The sequence below is a fragment of the Balearica regulorum genome, chromosome 18 (genome assembly GCF_011004875.1).
Source record: "Balearica regulorum gibbericeps isolate bBalReg1 chromosome 18, bBalReg1.pri, whole genome shotgun sequence".
NCBI classification, from domain to species: Eukaryota; Metazoa; Chordata; class Aves; order Gruiformes; family Gruidae; genus Balearica; species Balearica regulorum.
The window spans coordinates 12776950-12796450 of record NC_046201.1 but is presented as its reverse complement, the minus strand read 5'-3'; the positions used below and the strand labels follow the sequence as shown (position 1 = coordinate 12796450).

At 43.5% G+C, this 19501-nt stretch overlaps 1 protein-coding gene across 3 annotated transcripts in view; it reads right to left on the bottom strand.

Moving 5' to 3' along the window:
• The window catches only part of SHISA6 (shisa family member 6), a 264004-nt gene that overhangs the window by 7669 nt on the left and 236834 nt on the right, over nucleotides 1-19501 (bottom strand). For 2 of the 3 annotated variants that reach the window (XM_075770402.1, XM_075770403.1), the window contains one exon: nucleotides 7729-7881. The exons of the other annotated variant lie outside the window; for it this stretch is intronic. In XM_075770402.1, the coding sequence (XP_075626517.1) occupies nucleotides 7729-7881 (153 nt within the window). The remainder of the gene's footprint in view (nucleotides 1-7728; nucleotides 7882-19501) is intronic. 3 annotated transcript variants of the gene reach the window in all.

Here is a 19501-nt window from a genome sequence, read left to right as displayed (position 1 = left end):
GTCCAGCCTGGCATAGAGACTACAGAGTTGGGAACACACAGGTATGACCCATTAAGTACTTTCCCTACCAGTCTTGATCCAAGTGTTTATGGGCAAAGACATTATCTCCTATATGTCCTGACCAGCTTCTGGGACCTATCATAAAATTCCTTTGGAAAGTCTTTTGCTTATAAGACAAATAAGATAAAGATATATGATAAAGATAATAAAGAGGAACCCCATTGATTTTCTCAGCTCCAGTATTTCAATCAGTTGTAGGTGACATAAGATGGGAAAGTATCAGATGATAGAAGAGGAAAATTTTAGATGTGTGGAGTTTCTGAGGATGTTTGAGTGATAAAAAGAGCAAAGCTCTGCTGCTGGACAGTCAGTGCAATCATGATGTGAGTGAGGTAGATGGTCCCACTTCTGATGGTTAAAGTATCTGTAGGCAGCCACAGACCTAGTAGTTAAATATGACGTGGAAATTTCCTATTTCCTCTGACATAGCCGTAAATCTATAGGTTTTATGCACCACGTTGGCTGAAAAATGAAGACAATTGGCTGGTTGTCCCATAAGGCAGAGTGCTTTTGGAGGAAATGTCAATGCCTTATGATACGTGACTGGTGCTGACAACATCCCAGAAGTTTGCTCACAAGACAACAGTTACACATTGGTGCCTTAAGGTCTTCAGCCAATCTCTGGAGTGCTGTAAGCATCCTGTGCTGGATGATGTCACTCACTAATTTCCTCATCTCCTCTCCCACACATTCAGTGCTCTCTTCAGTGACCCCTGGGTCCTGCTCCTCACGGTCCTGCGAACAGTCCACATAACCCAAAGGGTCTGTGAGGATGATGGTTGATCCCCCTGTCTCAGCATCCAAAAATACAAGCTGAGAACATTGTGCTGAAAAGCATGGCCTGTTGGCACCGTTCTTGCTGCCAACCTCTTTCCAGCCTACACACCATCAAGGTGTGAGGACTACCCAGAGTTCTCCTCTACTGGCATGCTTGCTGCTGATGGGATTTGCTCTCCAGAGTATATATTGTAGGAATGAGTCTTTTTTTGCAATCAAAACATTCTTGGAGGAGTATCTCATTGCAAATGTCAGACAGCAGCTCCTCTGGCCTCAAATTCTTGTGTCTTTAAAATCACCTTCTAGGAAGCCTGGGAAGGACTGGGGAAATTCCATATGGCCAGAGTAATTTTAGACATTTTTATTCTATAATGTGGCCATAGATAGACTTGCACACACTTAGTGTTCACAGGCTTGATAATGATGCTTGAGGCTGGGTGCAGAACAGGAGCTTAGCAATTAGCACTCTGGCACTTGGCCTCTTCTCTGGATGAAAGAAGTTCCACTGGATTTGCCCAAGTGACTCAAAATAGATGTGATTAAAGCAGAGAACATCCCCAATGGAGATGTGCTTGGATGCTCACACCTGGCTGTGGTAATTGCCAGCAGGAGCTAAACCAGCTTATGTGAGCTTTGCAGTGGTCTGAGTCTGCTAGTGAGGCGGCAGAATAAGCTGATTAAAAGTGGTTTGAAGTTGTTCCTTGCTAATTTGGATAAAAAATGCATCATGCTCTGCACTGTTAAAAGTTTTGCCAATTAGGAGCATTAAAAATATCCTTTCCTTCCCTCTTCCATAGCTGTAAACAGTGCGGACACCTGTGTGGCCTTTTGCTGGCAGTGTCTAAACCACTGAGGGAACTGATTTCATTTCAAAGATGTTTCTAAGTTCGTACAGTCTGTCTCCTCCCGTGATGCCGAGAGACATGTTTAGATGTCGGCACAGCTATTCCGGGAACATTTTCAGGTGTAGACAAACTTCACATCTCCTTCTCAATGGAATCAAAGCAGAAATGGCAGTTTCCCATGAACAACATGCTGGTTTAAGCAGGCACCAGACAGACATTTAACAGGCTGTTGCCTCTGAAAGGTGGCATAGGTTCATGAGCACTGGTGAACTGGTCATGGAGAATGTAGCTCGACGAGAGGCTGAGCGTGCTATATCACATGCGTGCCTTCATGCCGAAGGAGAAGCTCAGCACATCTTGTAACCGCAGCGTTTCTGCACCCAGGGAAAGCAGTGAAACTAATACAGCTCCAGGCTTTTGGGACTGGAGACACCAGGTGCTTCACCCAGTGGATGGGGTGGGAACTGTGGACATCTGGTTGCACAGTTTGCTAAAATAAAAATGTCTCCAGGGCCTGAAACCATCCAGTCTGATTCATCTCATCCTCATTGCACCAGCAAGTTCATTGGGATAGTGAGGCTTTGATACTGCTACCCCATATCTTTCCATTGACATTCATATGAAAACTGACATTTGTAATTTTAGCCAAAAAAAACCCTACAATCAAATAGGCTTCTCCCTCATGGATGTGCTTAAAAATTAAAAAAAGTGTCCTAAGTGGATTCCAAAAGGCCAGAATTGATGAGCAGACAGAAAGAAATCACTGGTCTATTGATTGGCAGAAATTTCTTTTTTAAAGCCAATCTCATACTTCTGGGGCTTCACTAATCTTTTTCAAACTTGTGGAAGTGGAATTACTGGAAATCATATTTTCTGCACAATTTCTGTGGGCTTTTTAATTGTTGTTTTTTGGGGGTTGGTTGGGGTTTTTTTTGGGTGTGTCATCATACCCCCCACCCCTTTCTTCCTTCCTCTGGCAATTCTGGAACACTGACCAGGGCTGGTCTCACCAAACTTCAGGAGTGTTCGAGTGCTTCATCTGGCTTTAGGTTAGGCTGATTTGTCCTCAGGCAGCTTTTTTCCCCTCTTATTTGGAGGGACAGCCCCAAATGAGTGCTCTTACTCACACATCTCACCTCAACACATCTAAGCTGCCATCGCAGAAAGGCAGAGCACAGCTCCTCTGACACTGTAATTACAGAAATGAGGTACATTTTTGGTGTTCTGGGAAGAGAGTGTGGAAAAGCCAAGGATATTTTTTCTTCCCATGGTTGTATGTTAACATGGTAAAATACGTGCATACGTGTGTGTATGTAAGGCCATCAGTGTAATTTCTTTGTTTTTCTTAAAGGTAATTTCTTTGTTTCTTTTTCTCTGCAGTTCCAGTGTGTTTCCTCTTTGGGCTTGTTTCTCCTGTTTTATTTGGCTTTAACTTTTTCAAGCTGCCTAGTCATTTGTGATGATTCTTTACCCAATACCAAGTGATTTAATATGCCTGAAAATATTAACTTCCTTCCTGACTGACCTTTCTCACTTAGCTGGAAACAGCAATTCCCTGGAGTTCCAGGCAGGACAGAATCAGTACAGCTGCTCTTGCTCAGCCCCATGATCCCACACCCACCCACCACTGTTCTTCCCTGGCAAACCTGGCACAGGGCTTCCCATGGAGGTGGTGCCTGCCCCTCAGAGATCCTCCCACCTGGTTTCACAGGCAGCAACCCCAGATGGGTTTTCTGTTGCCCTGAAGTCAGAGCTGGGGAGATAAACAGCCATGGAAGCAGAAAGCTCAGTGTTTGCATGGGACCTGTTTCTGGCTGCCTTCTGTGCAGCCAGCAACCTGTTTCCTACTGTTCCATAAAAGGCTGGGACATCTTCAAGCCCTTGCTCTGGAAGGAGCTGTGGTGATGCTTTCTGAGTCAAATGCCAGGAGAGGTGAGTGCCTGCCCTGCAAATCCAGTGGTGAGGAGCTCGATGTCCACAAGCTGGGTGCATTCCCCAGGGATGCACAGGTGCAGGCAGCAGGTGTAGATCATCTCTTCCATGTTGCATGAATCACTTAGATGAATCTTCTAAAGTGGGATGTACTTCGTTAAGCTCTAGGCATCAAAAATTAGGCTTGTTATCTAGAAAACAGCTAAGTAGTTTGCCAGAGCAATGCTGGTGTCAATGAGAGACTGGGACCTTCTAGAGGGTTTCTCATAACATGGAGATGACTGTCCTTCACTCATTATAGAGATGTCTGCATCAAAAAAAGAGACAAGATGCCTGACTGCTAAAGTAGGGTGAGGTGGATCTGACTACACCCTTGCTGATTTCTGTCTCCTCATCTCTAGCAAGGAGAATCTAAATATTATTTCTTCCTGGATATGCCTTGATTATTCAATTCAGATGTTCTTGGGCAGAAACTGTCTTTCACTATCTGTCTCTGCTAACTCTGGGAAAACAAGTGACCTTTGCCTGTCTGGCAAGCTTGAAGAAACCCAGACAAATCACTGAAACACAGATTAAGAAAGTATCTAATGCTTTTTGGTTTACTTGAATAGAAATATTATGTTTGTTAATGAGCTCTTCACAACATTCATTTTTTAACCATAGCAGGGAGTTCATTAGAAAGAAGTAATTTTAAATCTGAAAAAGAAACCACAAATAATTCATTTGCAAAGCCCAGCATTTCTATATTACTTTTTCTGGATTTTTTTGTTGCCTTTAGCTCCTTCATATGTCATAAGAAAATGATATTGTTGGTATATCACAAGAAAAAGTCTAGAAGCTGGGTGTCTATTTTCCTTTGGCTCTGGAGAAGACCAGCTATAAGAAAGTGATTCTGTGGTTCTAGAGGCGTTGCATATATGCAAGCCCAGTGGGACCGTGGAGTGCATAGCACATTTAGAGCTGAAACTGCTTATTGGGTTACTCAAACATACAGTGTGAGGCAGTTGGTGTGGCATTTGCCAGGGGCTTTGCAAGAGGATGGGTTGGTGCTTTGCAAAAATGACTGAAGTAAACCTATAGCTGCCATTGATGAGTATATAGCTGGTATTTCCATTGCAGTGTGCAGGGATTCTTCTAGGGTTGATGGTCCTGAAAAGTTAAGGGGGTGAATGTACCGCATTCTAGCCAATGGCCAAAGACTAACTCTCATGTAAGAACATGATTCAAGTTGACTGCCAGGTATACTCTGAATGGGGACAGGGATGCTAACTGTCCAGAGGGTCAGTTAATTGAAAGAGGGTAGATTTAGATTAGATATGAGGAAGAAATTCTTCTCAGTGAGGGTGGTGAGGCCCTGGCACAGGTTGCCCAGAGAAGCTGTGGATGACCCATTCCTGGAAGTCATCAAGGCCAGGCTGGATGAGGCTTTGGGCAACCTAGTTTAGTGGAGGGTGTCCCTTTCAACCCAAACCATTCAAAAAAAAAAAAAAAAAAAAAAAAAAAGCTCAAAAGAGGGACACTGACTATGTTCAGCATGTTCTTGATGACATTTAAGCTCGGGCACCTGGCCCTCAGCCAGGGTCAACCCACCACAGTTTTTTTGGCACCCAACGTGGGGCACAAGAAAATCGAGATAAAGATAGTAATTGGAAGAGGTAACGGGCAAAACATCGACTGAACGTAGCTTGAGAGTGAAATAGTGGTGAAGGGACGAGAGGTGGATTTTGTGTGTATTGTCCACTCTTTTTTGGTGTTGTGATAGTGTTGTTTTGATTTTGGTGTGGGGAATTCTTTTTTCTTTTTTCTTGTCAATGTAATTAGTGTTTGTGAAGTTTTTGTGTTGAATGTATATTTTAATGATAATTCTGAAATATGTGATTCACAGAGGCAAGGGGTGGAATGTGTTGGGTTTGTATGGCAAGGTTTTGGTAGCGGGAAGGCTACAGGGGTGGCTTCTGTGATGCCCCTTAATGCCTTAATGCAAGCCTATTTTTGTCATTTTAGACAAATATCTAGAAAATGCAGTGCTACAGTTCAATACTTATTCCCTTCTGCTGTGATCTACTGAGAGGCGGGTTGGAGGTTGAACAGGTCCTTTCTTCAACTGCTGAGCAAAATTTTCTGCACCCGATGGGTCAGACTGCTAAGACACCACTTAGTAATGTATTGCTCAGTGCATGGACGGCATTGCTTGGCGTGAGTGAATTTATACTCAGTGTGAGTCAGGTAAGCATTGTAGGAGGAGGTAGAGGATAGTGTTCCAATCTGACATACATTTCCAGATGTTAGCTGTGGAAGAGGTGGGGGTTTCCATTAGCATTCATTTGTGGTTTTTAATGTTTCGGTGAGATACATCAATAACTGTAACATGGAGCTTAAGGAGATTTCACCGGGCATCTATGCACAATATGTAAATCAATAAATGAACCACAGGCTGGAAGATGTCCTGACCATCCCCTGCATCATGACAGGAGCAGCCATTGCTGCTGTTCCTGGTGGGCACTTCTCTAACCTGTTCTCAGTGATGCCAGGACAGAGATCTCCCAGAATCTGAATAGGAAATATGTATCCCAGGTAATCCCAGGCACTACAAATCAATTACAAATGAAACAGCAGTTTCTGGGCTATCCAGAGGGTATATTTTTTGTGCTGAGAAATTTTCATTTTAACCGAGAAATGAAAATAAATGATCACCTCAGAATGGGGCCATTTTAAAGCAGTAATATTACAATGCTGTGATTTCAAGGATTTTCTAATATCAGATAGTATCATCAAAGCTGCTCAGGAACACAGACAGTTCATCACTGGGATGCACCGAGGGAAAAATGCTTGTGGTTGGGAACGTGAGATCCAAATGTTACCAGGGAGCAAAGCTCATGGCAGCAGAGTGGTGCACAGGGCACACTGGACAGGGAGGGTGGCAGGCTCCAGTCACAAAATACCTCATCTCTGTTCTCAGTTAAGCACATGCCATGCTTACTTCTAACCATATCGTACGTGTTTGCCTTAAAGTTAACCATGTACCTAAGTCCCACCAGGCCAAGAAGTGGGCTGAGTTTTTTTATGTGCTACATTTCCATTCTATTTTCTCTTCTGAAAAATCTTCTACAGAGATTTATTATGGACAGTCCAAGGGCTTCCCTGCCACTTAATTTTGTGTGTCTCACTTAGCTGGCTAAATTGGGAATGCAGATTTTATGTAGACTAAGGAAGTAGGATCTGCTTTTCATCCTCACCTACCTTCGATGAAGATATTGCAAGTATAATCACCTAAGTTATTTCTCAAAATTAGGCAGTGTGAAAACATGACAGAAAATGCTCATGGAAACATACATACTACAAACCTAGTGTCAGTCTGGAGAGAGCATTTGCCTGCACAAATGTCGCTTATTTCATAATCCCACCAAAGCTGAAGAGTTTGCCATCAGCAAAGGTGATGGGGTAGAGCATCATAGGAAAGTTGGAAGAACGATGCAATACATAAAACAGCAAGAACAGATAGTAACTAGTGTGAACAAGGTAGTGAGCAACATGCTGAAATATCAGAGATGCACTGTGGATCGGTGTACGGCACAGGTCAGGACCAAATCCAGGCACATACACCATGAAACATGGCAGATCACAGTACTGCTCAAGGCAGTCAGATGTGCTCCTACTGAAATAGTTGCTCCCAACCATTTCAGCAGCTTTCTGTTGGCCTGGGTTTGTCATCTGGTTCTAGCTACCCCCATGGATGGTGGGATATCTGCCCTGGGTACACCGAGGTAAGCTCAGCTGCTCTGAGGCAGCCAGCTTGACTCAACTAGAGTCCAGCAGAAAGAAAAAGGATCCCCAGATGACTCTACCAGGAGCAGATACGAGGTGGAGTAGTGGTAGGCAGCACAGCAAGGAGGTCAGTAAGCAAATAACCACATATGCTCTCACAGTAATGAAGTGACTCTTTCTCTATGCTCTTCCTTGATGGGAAGCGACAGCCAAAAGAATCATTACCGGAGATGCCAACTTGGGCAGTACAACGACAGAGGGAAGAAGGTTATTGCCTTAGCATTGTGCCCACTGCAACTTACAAGCAAATGAGATAGATACAAAGGAAATGAAATGAGCTGACACCTACTTAGTCTCTTCAGAGAAGAATATTTACTTGGGTTTGTCTTGACAGCAGACTCGTAGGATGGTGGGAGGTGAGAGAGGTTCTGGAAGGACCGGGAGAAAGACAGATCATAGGGTTCAGTGGCAGAAGTAAGGATGTTGTTCATTCGCGGCTTGTCTGAAAAAAAAAAAAAAAAACACAACAGAGAAAGGTATGTCTACAGTGTGCACCAAACCAAGTTGAGAGAGGCAAGCCATTCCCACAGACCCTGGCAGGGATAACTGTATCTGAGCCAGCCTCAGTGACAGGCTGTTGGACATAATTCAAACTGGCACTGACAGATCAGTGAAAAATGGATCCTGTGGCATTGTTTCCTTGTCCACAGTGATTATGGAGAGAAACAAACAGCTGCCTTGAAAGTATCTGGACCAACCAGCCCTCCTCACACTGGGGCAGTGGGTCTGGTGCACTGTTAGTCACCTCAGTTATCATGGAGGGCTGCGTCATGGTGCTGCGGTCTGACCCACTGCAGCCTGCATGAGTTCAGACAGCATCACCTACCTTTACCCCAGCAAATTGTGCTTTCCCCATGCTCAGAGCCATGGGAATGAGTCTATGGGCTTATTTTATCAAATTCCTCTATCATCATGCTAGATTTCTGATTAATGGTCTGAATCTGGATGCTCCTGGGCAAAGCCGTTCCATGGCCCCAGGGGTTCTAGTGGGCTCTAGAGATGGCCATGCTTCCCCTGCACACAGGAAAGTGTGAAGTGGAGCTGTGGGGTGCACATCTGGGTGCAGAGAGAAGACAAGGAAAGGTTTGCAGAGGTTCCTGAAGCAGGAAAGGAGGTGCCATTCCTGAGGAGTGGAGGATGCCCCTCTACTTATTTTCATTTTGTTGGTCACTAAGGGAGTCCCCAGCCAGTGTCAAAATGCCTGCTGTCAGGTGGCTAATGCTGAGGGCACTGCCAGTAAGGATTCGCACCAAGCCTGAATGTTAAAAGTCAAGTCCAGACAATCTGCAAAGTTTTTCTGGTATTGAAATCATGGCCATTTGCTGCAAGCTGGATGGAAAATGGTCCTTCATCAGCTCAGCCAAGGGACAGAGACCTGTTGAATTGTATTTATAACTCCCAGGTGTTCAGATATTAAAATAGGCAGACATAAGAGTATTAAAAATAGCGGGAGCTTCAATTATTAGAAGCAAAGCTAGAACAGACTACAGTGGGCTCTGTGGGAGCTTGCAGCAGTGATGGGATTGCAGTAGCTGGGTCAAAAGGCCAAGGCGGTAGCCACTTCAAGTATGGTCTGAAAATGAAATCAGAGGGCAAAATTCTCTGACACAGCTGAGGAGCGGCAGAATGCTCAAGTCTTGGTTCACCCATTCCTGTTGTGCATGCTCCTAACGTGTGCTCATGAAGAGCAATGCAATGTGTCAATACACACTCATGTGCCTCAAGCCCCTCTTACCTCATCTGAACTGTGGACTCGTTGAGGTTAAAGCACAGCTTCTGCCCAAAATTAATTGACAAGCAGGGGAATTTCACCTCAACAAATGTGTTGGCTTTGTGCAGTGTCCAAACATTTGTTAACTTCCCTCATGTCCCACAAAAATTTAAAACAAAATCCACCCAAGTAGAGTGCAGATATTTCAGAAGACATTTTTCTAGAGTCACAAACTAAACTGTTTCCTGCAAAAACAATTGCAGGAGTCAGGCTATCTCCTCCCCTGCTGCCTTTCTCCTGCGTGGAGTCCTGTTTGTGTTAGCAGAACATCTTCCTTCTCTCTGAGTGCTCACATTTCACTATGCCTAGATGCTCTCTGTTGCATGGAAATGGACCCAGAAGTTCCCACACATGTCTGGCTGTGGGGATGCAGAGCTGTATCCACAACTTTTCTCCCACTGTGACTTCCCCTAGATATTTTAAACTTTCTGTCACCTACCCTTCACATTGCATACATGCTTCTCAGTCAAAGACAGGCTAAGATAGTCTTGTCTTCCGGCACAAACCTGCTCAAGATTTCTGAAAGCCAGCGTGGTCAGTACACTTCTCTGCAGCTCTCAGCAGTTACGTGCTCAGTGCTCAATTCAGAACCATCTGAGCCATTTGGGGTATGCCAGAGTATTTAAGACACCCACAAAGGGCTGAAAGGCATGATGTGGGACCTAGAGATCTGATGCCACTCATGTTTAGGCACTTGAATTACAACTATCATGTCAACAAACCCAACATTTGCTCCTTCCTGCCCCTGTTGTCACTGATTCCATGCGCTCTGATGCTCCATGAGCTTCCTCACAACGACGCTTCCTGCAGAACAGATCACAAGAGTGCACTCTTTCCCAGTTACATCCAGGGTATGACCGTGAGTGGAGGAACAGCTTCCCCTCTCCTTAAGCACCAGGCTGGCACCAGCATGGGATACCCCATCTTGTGCGATCCCCCACTGCTGCCAGCACAGCAAGGTGAGGGGGGAGGAAACTGCTCTGTCAGGAACAGGGGCTTGGCATGTTTCAGCAAGCACCTGCATGCTGTCCTCTGGGCTCAACAACTGACAGCCAATACCAGCCACCCTGCAGAAAAGGAAGAGCCCAGCTCTCTGCCAGAGCATCATTTTGTTCCCAGTTCTGAGAAATTACGAGGCACTTTCTTACAGAATTTAGCAATGGTGAAAATTTCCTCTTAACAATGCAATAACCATCTTGGTTAATAAACTCTTCTTTCCTATTGCTTATGTATGTCTGCACTCCTGGAATAGGGTTATTTTCTGGCAAAAAGAATATAGCCCCAAGTGAGCATATAGCTAATGTGTCATCTCTCTGAGAACATTATTTTCTTGCTGATGACTTCAATCCATGTCTAATAGACTGACTGCAGGATTAGGAAGTGCATCATATTCATCAGGGCACTGGAAACAATTGATTAGATATTATCCAGTAAACAGAGACTATATCAGCATTGAAACTATGTCCTCACTCCTATTTTCACTTGTGTGGCAAGGACCCTGGGGTAACATCTCTTTGCAAATTTCTCAGCCAGAACCTGTATCTAATCTCCATTTTGCATGGAGGTTTGGACATGCTGAAATAAGCCCAGTCATATGTATGGAATTTGTGTTCAGTGCCAAAGCAGAAGCATTAATTGACTGCTTGCATGAGGTGTGTGAAATTAAGTGCCACACATTTATCTGATGGGCTTGTGCAGAATCAGTACATCTTACTGCTTTTTCCATCCGTCAGTCAGGAACAGACCATAATGATTTTGGCAAATGAGAAGTCACCTTGAAATCCACTACCCATCATTCAGCAAAATAAGGGATAAACTAAAATGACCAAAGATAATTTCAGATGTCTTTTGCATAATGTAGTTTGAGGGCAAGATCAGAGAACTGAGAGACTCTAGTAAGGAGAAATATCTTGTGCAATTTATATTCTGGGACCAGTTCAGCAGAAGTTTCTTAGTAGTTCTTCACTCCTGCAATACATCTGAGTCATGATTTACTCTGGTCTCTCTCTCCTTTGTGTTTGTTGGCTCCTATGGAAGATGCAGGACATAATTAATTAACAGGATGTAAATAAAAAGGTCTCCCCATTCCCTGCAAGGTTGTACACTGTTCTGTTCCCCAGCATTCCCACTCATTCCAGTCCAGCTCTACATCCTGGGCAATGTGAGATGACCACTGGAGAATGGACAATGTCCCATAGTTATTTGGATTACCCTTGAAAGTAATTTTTAGTCCACATTTTCCTCACCACCATCCTGCAGCCACATGCCATTTTATGCCTCTCTGATTCTAGGCACAATTCGCAAAGTTATTTGCAGAGGAACATGGAGAAAATGAAGCTCACCCAGTGCATAGCACACACAACAGAGATGGGAACATCATCCAGCAGTGTCATTTCTCTTGGTTTCTATATTTTCTTTGCTACAGCGTCGAAGCAACCACACGTTTTTACAGCCAATGCAACACCTTAAAATTCTGCCAGTGTCTCTCTGATTAATTCAGCAGGAGAGGGCTCAAGTCTGCAGCATTTCCTCTTCTACTGAGCATCAGTGGTTTCACGGTGCTACGACTAGAGTGCTGTGTTGGTCCAGCCACTGGCAGGACTGGTAGCATGGCATAGCACTGCCAAAAACTCACTAGGCTGCACAATGTTGGCACGGTAAGATCAGGAAGGGAGCAAGCATCTCTGTGGAGAAAGGCTCTGCCTCTGCAGCTCTAACCTTTCTTCTTGGACACCTACCAAGCATTAACTACGCATTTCTTCTGCTTCATGAGCCAGAATTGTTGGGCCAGTCCAAACCCTGTTGTATTTCCATGAGAACCAGTGGACTCATGGGCCAGGCTCAGAAAGGCTTCCCTGCTCCATTCAGACCAGGCTCCTGCATAAAAACCTGAGAAAGTACAGAATCTGCACCTGAGGAACCAGGAGCACTGCCTGCACTGATGGACAGCCAGAGGAACATGTTTCCTGCTACATCCTGTATCCTAAGAAGGATATATGGCCTGCGGTTGGCATGTGACCCACATGGATGTTAGGGGGCTGCAGTTCCCTGTGTGCATTTGGGATTGCAATTACAGCTGGCCTCTGAGCAGACATGTGGATTCATTCCTCTGCTTTATGCATGCACTCGACTACTTTGTAATCTATAAAGCTAAGAAAGTCACTGTAAATTGGAGAGCCTCATTTCACTGTCAGTGCTTTGCAAACTTTCTGCAAGCACAGGGCTCAGAAGCAGTTTCAATATTTCTAAAGCTGGAGACTTGTGTTGTGGAGATTAGACCTGAAGTCTTCTTGAAGTGTCTTGCTCTGCCCCTGTTCTTGGAAGACAGTTTCTGTTTCAAAGTGTATTTACATGCGGCACAGAAATTTTCATGTACAAGGACAGGAACAGATGATATCCAAGACAAAAAGAAAAGTGAATGTATGGCAAAGTTTTAAACAAAGCTCAAGTGGCAAAAAGAATGTGCTCTGTATTTGCATATGAGTCTGCACATATGTTGTGTGAATTTTGCAAGACATTTCCACAGATGCCTTTTAAAACATTCACCCAGAGAAAGCAAACAATGTCACCTAGGAGAAGCTGATACAACCAAGCCTTCTGCTGCTCAGCTTCAGCTCAGCATAGCTTCAGTCCTCTGTCAAAGCACACACTGCTCCCCCAGCACTGCCTTCTGCTCAGCCATTTGAAGGCTCAGACAGAAAGTCTTCTCTGATTCTGATGCAAGCCCTTGCAAAGGACCATGTTCCTCAGGAAAATCTGGTAGTAGCTGATGACGTTTGGTAGCCTTCTGTGCCAAGACTTAGCACCTCCTGAGCCATCCTGGAAGTGACATGCTGTTATAGCAGGCAAAGAACTGATGTTCACAGACTCGAAGTAAAATTTGTAACATATATTTTCAGTGTTTGCAGGGGAACTATCTTTGTTTTCACACTTCTTTTTTTATGTTACAAACACTGTTATTAATAGGCTTTTGCATCTCTCACGAAGAATCTCAAAGAGCTTTATACATTTCCAGGTCAGATCCTCCGTGGTGTAAATCAGCAGCTCTCCAGTGAATAGCTGCCCTCATTTATATGAGCTGGAGATGTGGGATTTTAAATTCAGCTGGTGATAAAAAACCCTCTGTATATCAGGACGGTGCTAGGATTAGGTCTTTCAGAGCTCATGGCTGAGAACTGAGCAGCTATCTGAAGGCGTACGATGCAAAGAGGATGAGGTACACCAGCACATTGCAAGATGATGCCCTTAAATGCTACAATATATACACACAGCATAATAATATACCTGAATGGTATCACCCAGTGGGTATTAACATGAAGATGCTTCTGAGTACACAAAGTGCTTAACTGAACATAGCATAGTTACACACTGCGACACGGGGTGAGAGGAATGATGTTGCCAATTAAAATCAAAGGAAAAACTGCAGAAAGTAGAATTGGACTTAGTAATCACAGCAAAAGATATATTCACTTCTCCCTGAGTTCACTGCCTGTTCATGGGGATGCAGAAAACAATACATAGCGCTGGCACCAGAGCAGCCAGCATGTAGAACTGTGCAGAACTGGGACTAGGACTCATTCTTGCTGAATTTGAGACTGTACAATTGAAAACTGTCAGTGTGTTAACTCCTTCCACCTCTGCGAGTGTGTCACGCTCAAAGCTTGCCATTGCACGGAGGGGAAGCTGGTTCAAAAAGGAAAATGCATCAGCATGTTTGGTCCTGGCAGCAGACATGGAAGGTGGGCCAAAACTAGCTCTAGCTGCTGAGAGAAACAAATCATCCATCCTGAATGGGCTGTGTGTGACTGTCTCCTTTCAGCCCTTTGGGATTAGGGTGAGGCACAAGCCCCCAGACAGGCTGAAGGCAGTGCAGGGACCACCACAACCTTCTGGTGGAGTCCTAGTGAGCTCTACATTGATAGCACTTCTAGCAATGACGTGACAAAAAACCCCTTTGTCTCAGCAGTTTTACGTGCTCTGATTTTTATAATGCTTTGATTTTGCTTCCAGAACTTTTGGTCTTTTTCACCGGTCTCACATTCACTAGGAATAAAGACGCTGCTTCCCCTTGCTTATGGTTCAAGATCTTCTGCTCTTGTTAGAGGAACCTGAGGCCACTGTCAGAGCTATTCAGCTCATGTTGGACCTTTGCTTGTCAACTGTATTGTCACAGAGAGAATCTCCTCGGGTTCCTCTCACAGATGAGGGTGGAGACACAGTTACACAGCTGAGTTTTACTCCATGAGCCTCGGTGTTTTATTTACGATAGTTGCTTGCTGGGTGGAACATGGGCCATGTCATGGGTGGCATAACAGCATTCATCTGCAAGTTAAGGCCTCCATACTCAGCAGATGGGCTGCACCTTGAGCTGGGAGGCTGTTTTAGCCCTGCCGTACCAAGACCATGAAAAGAGTGATTTCTTTGTCCAAACACACAATGTGTTTAGTCTAAAAAGCAAAGACCAGTTGCTTCAGTTGCTGAGCGTTCTAAAGGAAGTTGCTGTTGCAATTCTTTATCTGTTCTCAGCCCCAGGGTTGTTCTCTGCCCTCTACATCACTGACTAAAGGAAGGTCATCACACGTGTCCTCAGAAGTTCATCACATCATTTAAGTCCAACCATGGCCCCAACAAACCAACACATACCCTGCACAAAGGTTGGGTCTGCACTGTAGGACATTGTTAGCAAATTCTCAGGTCAAGACAGATAAATGGTGATCCTGATTCACTAATGACTTTGCTCAGTCTGCTTTGTAATTGTGTAACTGTAGCTGTGTTGCAACAGACAATCTGTGTACTTTGCTTTGCAAAGTTGGTGCTCAAAGCTACTGAATCAGCAGCTGGTATCCCCATCACAAATGGCAACTCGTATGCATCAAAAAGCTGGCACTATGTTGTCCAGTCCTGTCACATTACCTGGTTCATCTCTCTTCCTGCTTTCATTAAAGTCCTGCTGCTTTGCAGAAAGAGCAGTGTACGTAACATGCCGATTTGTTCTGTAGGTTATATTCTAGAGAGCTGATTATCTTCTAATTTCCTCACATATATTTCTACTGGGGATAAATCTAATTTAAACTGTCCTTAATTGTTATGATTTTGTAAACAGTGTCTTAAACACAATAGACACAAAACTCTCAACAAATTGCTGGAGGAGATGTGACAGTATAGGGAGTCATTTTCATATCTTCTGGGATTGTCCCAAATTGAAGCTTCTGGTCTGATGTTAGAAAATTGATGCAAGAATTATTTCAGCAATATATCCCCCAAAGCCTTATTACTGTGTGGGAAGGAATATGCCCTGGATTTTTGAAATGAAGAGAAAGAGAGAAAGAGAGAAAGAGAGAAAGAGAGAAAGAGAGAAAGAGAGAGAGAAAAGAAAGAAAGAAAAGAAAGAAAAAGAAAGGAAAGAAAGAAAAGATGGGTGGATGAATGAAAGAAGAAAAAGAAATAGGAAGGAAGGAAGGAAGGAAGGAAGGAAGGAAGGAAGGAAGGAAGGAAGGAAAGAAGGAAGGAAGGAAGGAAGGAATATAAAAAAGACACATACATACATGCATATGTATATAGGAATTTGTTTAAAGTTCACATGGGTACAGCTATAAAATGAAATTTGCCTCCATCAGAGCAAATCCAGACATCATCTATGGAAAAATACTTGGCCAAATTAAAAACTTGAAGTGAAGCCATTTGTTGCTTATGGTGGTTTAGCAAGTATTTTTTGAGATGATTATCAAACGCAATGAACTGACATAAAAATTATGATATGAACTTCCTACTAACTATATTATTTAGCAATGTGCTTGTTATTTATATAGATGTAAAAAATGTTTATACAAGACTCTTTTGGTAAGCATAATTAAATATGCACTAAATATAATGAGATTAAACTTCAGTAGCAGTAAAAAATAAAGTAATAAGCTTTACAGAAACTAAGCCCAGGCAGTCAACATATATTTCTGTTATAGCTAATGCTATACTGACTCAGTTCTGTTTTGTGCCCCTAGCTTCTTTTTTTTTTCTTCACATTTTAATGTTTTTATAGGAAAATAATTTTATGTGCTTATTTTGTATAAAGACTGAATAGCTAAGAAAGATAAATCAGTATCTCAAAAGATTTACCTGCATTTTGTATGTAAAACTTAATTATGCTTAGAAAGTAGTACTTGAGCACTCACATTCACCTTTTACATACAAAATCACTACCTTTCCAAAAACAGCTGTACAGTTCTTCATTTGCAGCTAAAATCTGCAGCTGATGTCTAAGGAAATCCACATCAAAATTCTGATTTTGGTGGAATTGAGGTCTGAAATCCGTCACTGAAAGCAGAATTTAGGCTGAGGTTTCTAAAGGACTATAGATTCCTCTATAATGGGACAGTGTCCTAGAAATGAATTAGGTGCATGAATACAAAATCAAGACTGGTTTAAGATGTGGGATACTGAAAGTCATGCTGGCTAATTCAGAGCCCTCAACAACAGCAGAAATGAAATCCTGGTATTGCAGACCATGGGCTGACAGACTCACTTGCCTGTGGTCATTTCTCTTGGTCTCCATTGGAAATTGTTTTCCCCAACAATCACATCTTCCAAAACCGGGACACTCACATGTTTCACCCTCTGTGCTAGCCAGGCAGGGAGAAAAGGGAGACTTTCTTCTCACACTGTGTTAACTGTGCTGCAAACAGCACTACGCTAATTAAATGATAGCAGCCTGACAGAACAGATTATATGCGCTCCTACCATTAATTAGTAGTTATTCCTTCCTGCATCGAAAGAGTTCAGTGTAATCACATCAGTGATCTCATGGCCGCACAACCCACTGCAATGGGCACATCCTTTGCTTTGAGAAGCTGTGTGCAAAGAGTGGCAATCTCCCAAGTCAGGTTAAAACAGAGGGTCTTGGGGTTCTAACCCTGGGAACCTGAAGTTGAAGCTGAAAATCTCAGAGCACTAAGGTCAAATCTGCTTTTTCTTTTTTTGAAAAAGCAGAGCGCTGGGCCCCATGTCTGCCACCGCTGGGTTGTGGAGAGCCTCTGCTGCTCAGTCCCAGGTTGTATGTGTTTGGAAACTCAGTGTAATGGGAATTACTGGAGAAGGTAAGAAACCTGTGAAGTTCCTATGATGGTAGGAGATGGGAGAGAGATCACCAACCTTCAGCAGCTGAGCTCTCATCCTGACAGGTATTCCAGTTTTCAACAGCTCATGCATCCCTTCACATATACCAGGTCAAGCACATCCTCGCTGGGTGACACAGTCCTTGGGGAGGCTGTAGGGAGCTCCTCCAGGCATGGAAGGAATTTTCTGGCTGCTCAGGCTGAAGTGTTGTCTGTCACCTTCAGCCACTGCCCTGCTTGCTCTATGCTGGTAGCCTGAGAACCTTCCTCTGCTAGTTTTACTTCAGTTAAGAGTGAACTGAATTCAGGCCACGTGCAACACGGGGCATGTATTGAGACTCACACTGGCTTCTTTCCCTTCTTCTGCTCCTTCAGATGGTGTCAGTGCATGGTGGGTGCTAGAGATGGGCTAAGGGACAGAGCTCATGAACATGGTGCTCAGAAAGACAGCCCATGTCCACCTACACATTTGCATAATCACACAGAAAATATACACCATGTCCTACCCAGGAAGGGAATTAAATTAAATCTGTGGTGTTGCTGAACTATCTCAGAATTTCAGTAGTAATTATAAATACAGCAAGCTCTTTTGATGCCTTATTTGAAAGGTCCAAATATCTTTTTAGACTCACCAAGCAATGGCTCACCAACAATAGCACACATGAATATCATGAACAAAAGTGTCCATGACCATATGGATAATTTAGGAATAAAATATAACTCTGAATCATAAAATTATTTGTAGTCAGATCATTCAAGCCACTTTGTACAATCAAATTATTAAGATACAGTAAATGCAAGAAATGACTGGAGAAAAAAAAGTGAAAGTGTGTAATCCAAGATCATGAGTATATCTGCTTTGATTTTTGTCTCTCAAGTACTTAAAAAAGAAAAGCATCTGTCAGGGCCAAAGGGAAGTTTAACTGTTTTAGCACCTTGAGTTAGTGAATGCAATAGTGATCTGATGATGGAGCTACATTAAAACTTCTGGGCAGAGACACAGGTAAATGGGATTCATCTGGCTCTGCTGGGGCAGATCTCAGAACCCAACATGTGCTAGATTTGAGAACAAGTAGTAAGACCAGAGAGAAGACAATACAATTTCAACCCTATTACTCCAGCTTTTTTTTCTTTTCTTCTCAGGAATGTAAAAAAGGAAACAAAATAAGTAGTCTGAAGAGCATTTCAGCATTGAGGCTGTCAATTCAGGTTTAGTAAATGTTCTTGTGTTACTGCCAGGTTTAGAGCTGACATTGTTTCTCCTGTGCCTTTTGGGAGACGGAAAAACAAATAACAAACAACTAATAAAGGTAATCGTACAACTGAAAGTAACTTGCAGGCTGAGGAGCTGCCTGACCAACCCTCTGGGAAGGAGAAACACCCAAGGTTTTAGGTGACCTTTTCAAGGGCAATTGTTCTCCCACCCTTTTTTGCAGCAAAGCAGCATGGAAATTTCTATACAAGAAACACAACTCAAAATAAATCAGTTCCAGAATAGTTATCAAGATGAAGTTTCAGGATTAAAAAAACAAATGCCAGAACAAAAAGAGTACCAAATACAGAGATTCAGAGCTGCCAGAAGTGTATATTATGATGAGATTTACCCATCACTTACTGGTAACTCAGAAGAAGGAAGGTTCCAGCTGCAAATGCTGGAGGAATATAGCACATTCAAAGGGTAAAAGGTGCAGGGAAGAACAAAGACAAGACCAAGACAAGGTAGCGGCAGAAGAGGGAAGAAAGCAGAGAGGACGCGAGGGTTCATTCAGAGGTTGGACAGACTGCACAGAGACAAAGGGAACCACTGATTTGGGTGGCAGCGGCTGGTCTGGATTTGGACGGAGCCAGGAAGCTGCAGGTGATTTGACTGTTGTGGTCTGTGATTGCTGTGATGCAGGAAGGGACATGCTGCCCACACTCAACTGCTAATCTGGGGCCGAGGAAATCAAAAGGAGGAGGGAGCTAGGGCAGAGAAGTCAGAATGGCTGGAGGGACAGGGCTGAGCTGAGAGGGGCAGGGTTTCTGGCCATGGAGGAAATGAAGAAATATCTCCAGGTTGGGATGAGATGGTGGAAACAACGGGGAAACGAAAGGAGTGTCTTTGAATAGCATCTGAATTCTTGAAACTGGCTAAAGGATGACATGGGACATCCCCAAGTTTATTAGGTTGAGGGCTGTATAGA